General features: G+C 32.9%; 1 protein-coding gene across 6 annotated transcripts in view; it reads left to right on the forward strand.

Annotated features, from left to right (window-relative positions):
* The window catches only part of Mo25 (calcium binding protein Mo25), a 201628-nt gene extending 198238 nt beyond the window's left edge, over positions 1 to 3390 (forward strand). For 4 of the 6 annotated variants that reach the window (XM_081769268.1, XM_081769269.1, XM_081769266.1 and 1 more), the window contains one exon: positions 1801 to 3390. In XM_081769268.1, the coding sequence (XP_081625394.1) occupies positions 1801 to 1983 (183 nt within the window). In that variant the 3' untranslated portion in view covers positions 1984 to 3390. Of the gene's footprint in view, positions 1 to 1262; positions 1404 to 1800 lie in introns of all 6 variants that reach the window. The other 2 variants (XR_014132748.1, XR_014132749.1) reach the window with 2 other exon arrangements.
* Positions 3391 to 6000: the final 2610 nt, after the last annotated feature.

A 6000-nucleotide genomic window follows, 5' to 3' on the forward strand; every position in this document is an offset into this window, starting at 1 on the left:
AAGTATATAAGGAAATCCACCACATTCACCTTTCCAGTTTGTGATGATATTTCATATGCGGAGAAAAAGGACATTGTTGCCAGTTTGAAATGACCTGTTATAACCAGTCGAGGGCAACATACGTCTACTGAATACTTGTCTCATTCTCAAAACCTGTATTGAAACTTTAAATTGGAAGATGTGATTCTTCGTGCTTGGCTCTATTTGATTTTTCGTATTTTAAGTGCTATCCATTCAGACGCCTCAATGGAACAAAATTAAACTACCACTAATTTTACAGTTTATCTGTAACATCTTCAAAATAGATAAAAATTAATCGAAAAATGGAAAAGCAATATATTAAACAAGACTATTTTGCATGAGATACCGTTATCACGACTCACCTATCTGTTTTCGCTTTGCGAACATTTTATAGATACAATTATTTTCACGTTAAATAATGGCTGCAAAACTAAAGTACATAGGTGAGTCATGATAATGGTATTTCATGAAAAATAATATTGTCTAGTACAATGAGTTTCCACTTTTTGATTAATTTTATCCATTTTGAAGATATTACACAAAGACTGTAAAATTAGCAGAAGTTAATTTCGTCACAATGAGGCATCTTAACTAGCTATATTTTTAATGCGCACATCGTATTTCTTCTTATAATAAACACTTATTAAGGATAGCATTTTTTAAACAAAATACTGTACTTCATTTGAATGCTAATGTCAACAATTGAATTCTGGACACTGGCAATCATTTATGCACATGTATAATACTAATGTTATATTATGCAATACTATCTTTTTCGAAATTCGTTACAAATTTTTACTTTTCAATTGGATACAGATGGTCTTGTCACCTTCGTTCATGTGATGTCACATCCATGCTGGTATAAAGTCTTCTCCATTCAATTAGCTGTCACCTCCGTTCAGAGCATTTTTCAAATTTACCAATATTTCTCAAAATATTGGTTCTCGTGTTGAACCACTATATTGATGTTGTTATAAATCATTATAGCGAACAGAAAAATAAAGAAAATAATGATTTTGAACAGTGTGAAAATTTCGTTTTTCAAACCCTCAAAAACCCATTTTCAAATAGAATGACCCATATATATTTCTTTTAGTTTAACGTCTCTCATCATCCTTTAGATAAAAGGAGACGGAATATTAACTAATGTATTTATCAACATAACAGACAATACTGCCCAGTTGCAGTGTGAATGACTGAAGTTAAATTTCTTGTCCTCTCCTACTGGGAATCTAACTTAGGGCCACGTATACCAGTTACAGCTATCCACTAGACCAGCGGAGAGGGCCATACCATTAAATACATAGTTTGCAGTAGGAAATGCCAAGCCACTGAGAAGACAAGAAACAATTTAGCATGTACAGCTTGAGATGTATTTAATGGTAAGTCATTACTAAATACTTTAAACATAAAATTATTTAATTAAACAATCGTTTTATCAAGGAGTGTCTAGGAAAACTGTTGGAAAAGTATTTCAAGAAGTAAACCAATGTTGTGTACGTCTTTCCGAGAACTTCTGAATTAACGCCATATTCAAAACAACGAGTAAATCAGAACCCTAATAGAAAATATCGTACCAAAGGAGAGCCATTTTAACACATATTTTGTTCTTTCTAATGTAAGTAATATTTCAGTATCCATATTTGTTAATAATACAAATTTAGTAGCTTTACTGTAAATTCAGGTATTTTTTCTGGTGTAAATAATTTATTTTATTGTGTAATAATGCGTCTTTTTACGTTAGATAAGACCTTTCCTGATATAATTTTATTTTTGCAGGTATTTGTAGCAAACCCAAACAAGCCAAAGCCTATTTTGGATATTTTATTGCGAAATCAAGAGAAATTAGTCGAGTTTCTCACGAGATTTCATACAGATAGATCGGAAGATGAACAGTTCAATGATGAGAAGGCTTATCTCATCAAGCAAATCAAAGAACTTAAACCACTTCCTGAGCATTAGCACAAGTTGACTGAGACATTATTAGTGAAACTAAGTGCATATTATTGCAGATATTTAAGAGTCGCTTCCACTATTTTCTAAAACTTCAACTATGTTTAGTGACAAAGTGTTTATTTAGCATGAGGTTTGTTTAGAAAAAAGTTAATTTTTAAACACACATATAAACACAATTGTCAAGAATGTAAGTTTTTTTTCTCTTTTTTTATTATTACTCTTTTTTTTATTTTTTTTTTATTTGTGGGATATTGGAAAGAAATGACTCCAGTGACAAAATGTGTGGTTAAGCATACGTGAAGTTACTAGTCTTCTTTTAAGCCGTTAATTTTCACTAGAATAACTATTTATTCACCCTCAGACATCAGAGAGCAGAATTGGTTGTATGTGATATTTGTAATAATAGTTTTAAAAATGCTGCTATGAGTTGTGGATATATTTTGTGATGATGATCTATTTCACAACATGAATGTACTGGATAGAATGTTTTAAACTGAAACAAGAAGATAGAATTGATATTTTGACTCTTTTTTTCCTAATTTGTAATTAACTAATAGATCCTAGGTTTAATAGACTTGCAACCCAAGCTATACATATATATTTTTCGGGTGATTTGTAATGTAAACATCTCAAGGATAATTGAATTGTAATCTGTCTTTGCAAATGTACAATCAACAGCCCTTAGTCTTAGATGGAGTGAAGTAATTATAACAAAAATGTAACTATGAGAAGTAATCATAACAGTGTGTAGCTTGTTGAAAAAGAACAAGTGCTTCATTATGCATGGCCATAATGCTATGGTTAATATAGAAGGCTGCTTCATTTTAGAGTCGGTTGATTAGATTGAGGAGGCTATTATCATTTTGATTAAAGTATAGTGAATTATGTTTCCATTCCTAATTTCATAAAATTATATAATTATATATTTTATTGTAAATATGTTAAGTTTTAATGTAAAATAATATACGAATTATGTCAGAGAACTAAACATATTGCTAATTCTGTTACATTAGTTTCCAGAAAACGTTATGAATTTATTGATATATATATAAATTTTGTGTGTGTGTGTGTGTGAATGTATGTGCGTTACAGAAGGTAATTATAGTTTAGAAATTGCATTGTCTACTCTCTCCACAAAAGCAAATAACTTATTGCAAGATCTTTACTTGCGTCTTCGAATAAAGGTAAGAGTGCTGTCCGTCATTTGCAAATCAAAGATTAATCGTGAAACTGTATGACATCATCAGTGATGTACCTTGTTTTCTTTTCGTTTTTATTTCAGTTGTTTTGACTCCAGAATATGTCACTGTATTGAACACGTAATGGGAAATTTCTTTTAAATTTAGTTAATATTTTACCTATTTCATTGTACTGAGCTGAAAATAAAATGCATTCATAAGTTACTTGCTGAAAGAGAGGTTATGCCATCTAATGTTATTCCCTGCCTCAAAGGCAACCACTGTTCACTTTATCTTAGGCAGTATTCTTCCCTATGTGGAATATCACCGACCTAAAGCTCATTTTTTGGATTTAAAAAGGACATTGGGAAAAATACACTTAATTTCAAACTTTATTAACCAAGCCTCGTATATTTCCACACATTCTAGAAACTCTTCTCCCATCGCTTTGGTATGTCTTTTCGTCTGTGTTGGTGAGTCTCAGTCCGATTTCATGGCTATATATGACTTACGTCAAGTTGGCGACCACACTAATATTAACAAATTTTTTTTTGTGCTTAATTTGTGTTAATTTATACTGCAGTTATCAGAATTTGTGCTACAATAGTTACGGAACTAAGTGAAAAAGAAAGTTGGTCGCCAATTTGATGTCAAGTTAGCGACCACATTGTGAAAAACAAATCCTACCATAGAGATATTAACAAATTATTTTGTGCTCAATTTGTGCTGATTTATGCTGCAGTTATTAACATTTTTTTTGCAATAATTACAGAATGAAGAAAAAACAAAACAGGTTGGTCGCCAAACTGACGTCCAATTAGCTACCACAACGCGGAAAAACAATCCCAAACGCACCATACCAACAACTTATTTTGTGTTCAATTTGTGCTAATATATTCGCAGATTTTAGAATGTGTTCGGCAATAGTTACACAATAAAATAGAAAAAAAAAAAATTCGTCGCCAAATTGCCGTCAAATTAGCGACCACATTGTGTAAACCAACCCCTACAATACAGATATTAACAAAAAAAATTGTGCTCAATTTGTCCTGATTTATGCTGCAGTTACTAGAACTTTTTGCTGCAATAATTACAGAATGAAGAAAATACAAAAGAGGATGGTCACCAAGATGACGTCCAGCTAGGAAGGGAAATATTAAAATTTCAGAGACCACCCTTTCTACACTTGAAAGAGGAAATTAACGCTTGCGATGGAAGTGTCTCCCGATGCTTGTATTTCTGCCGCACAAAGCAGAATTTGTGCTCGCACAGTTGATTAGATACAAGGCATTAATAAAAAGTAGAGGGAAATATTAAAAATTAGCGACCACCCTTTCTAAACCTGAAAGAAGAAATTAATGCTTGCTATGAAAGTGACTCCCGATGCTTGCATTTGTGCCGTACAAAGCAGAATTTAAAGTCGCACAGTTAATTACATACAAGGCATTAATAAAATGTAGAGAGAAATATTAAAATTTCAGCGACCACCCTTTCTACACTCAAAAGAGGAAATTAATGCTTGCGATGGAGGTGTCTCCCGATGCTTGTATTTGTGCAGCACAAAGCAGAATTCGTGCTCGCAGAGTTAATTAGATACAAGGCATTAATAAAAAGTAAAGGGACATATTAAAATTTCAGCGACCACCCTTTCTACACTTGAAAGAGAAAATTAATGCTTGCGATGGAACTGTCTTTCAATGCTTGAATTTGTGCAGCACAAAGCAGAATTTGCGCTTCCACAGTTAACCAGATACAAAGCATTAACAAAAAGTAGAGGGAAATAATAAAATTTCAGCCACCACCTTTTCAACTCTTGAAAGAGGAACTTAATGCTTGCGACGAAAGTGTCTCCAGACGCTTGTATTTGTACAACACAAAGCAGAATTTGTGCTCGGACAGTTAATTAGATACAAGGCATTAATAAAAAGCAAAGGGAAATATTAAAACTTCAGCAACCACCCTTTCTACACTTGAAAGAAGAAATTCATGCTTGCGATGGGACTGTCTTTCGATGCTTGCATTTGTGCAGCACAAAACAGAATTTGTGCTCGCACAGTTAATTAGATACAATACATTAATAAAATATAAAGGAAAATATTAAAATTTCAGGGACCACCCTTTCTAAACTTGAAAGAGGAATTTAATTCTTCCGATGGATTTGCCTTTCGATGCTTGTATTTGTGCAGCACAAAGCAGAATTTGTGCTCGCACAGTTCATTAAATACAAGGCATTAATAAAAAGTAAAGGGAAATATTAAAAATTTAGTAACCACCCGTTCTACACTTGAAAGTGAAAATTAATGTTTGCGATGGAAATGTCCTTCCATGCTTGTATTCGTGCAGCACAAAGCAGAATTTGTGCTCGCACAGTTAATTAGATAAAAGGCATTAATAAAAAGTAGAGGAAAATATTAAAATTTCAGCGACAGTCCTTTGTACTCCTGAAAGAGGAAATTAATGCTTGCGATAGAAGTGACTCCGGACGCTTGTATTTGTGCAGCACAAAGCAGAATTTGTGCTCGCACAGTTAATTAGATACAAGGCATTAATAAAAAGTAGAGGGAAATAATAAAATTTGAGCGACCATCCTTTCTACACTTGAAAGAGGAAATTAATACTTGCGATGTGTCTCCCGATGCTTGCATTTGTGCAGCACAAAACAGAATTTGTGCTCGCACAGTTAATTAGATACAAGGCATTAATAAAAAGTAAAGGGAAACATTAAATTTTCAGCGACCACCGTTTCAACACTTGAAAGAGAAAATTATTTCTTGCGATGCAACTGTCTTTCTATGCTTGTATTTGTGCAGCACAAAGCAGATTTTGTGCTTCCAGAGTTAACCAG

This window comes from Thermobia domestica, chromosome 8, assembly GCF_964235325.1.
Source record: "Thermobia domestica chromosome 8, izTheDome1.hap1.1, whole genome shotgun sequence".
NCBI classification, from domain to species: Eukaryota; Metazoa; Arthropoda; class Insecta; order Zygentoma; family Lepismatidae; genus Thermobia; species Thermobia domestica.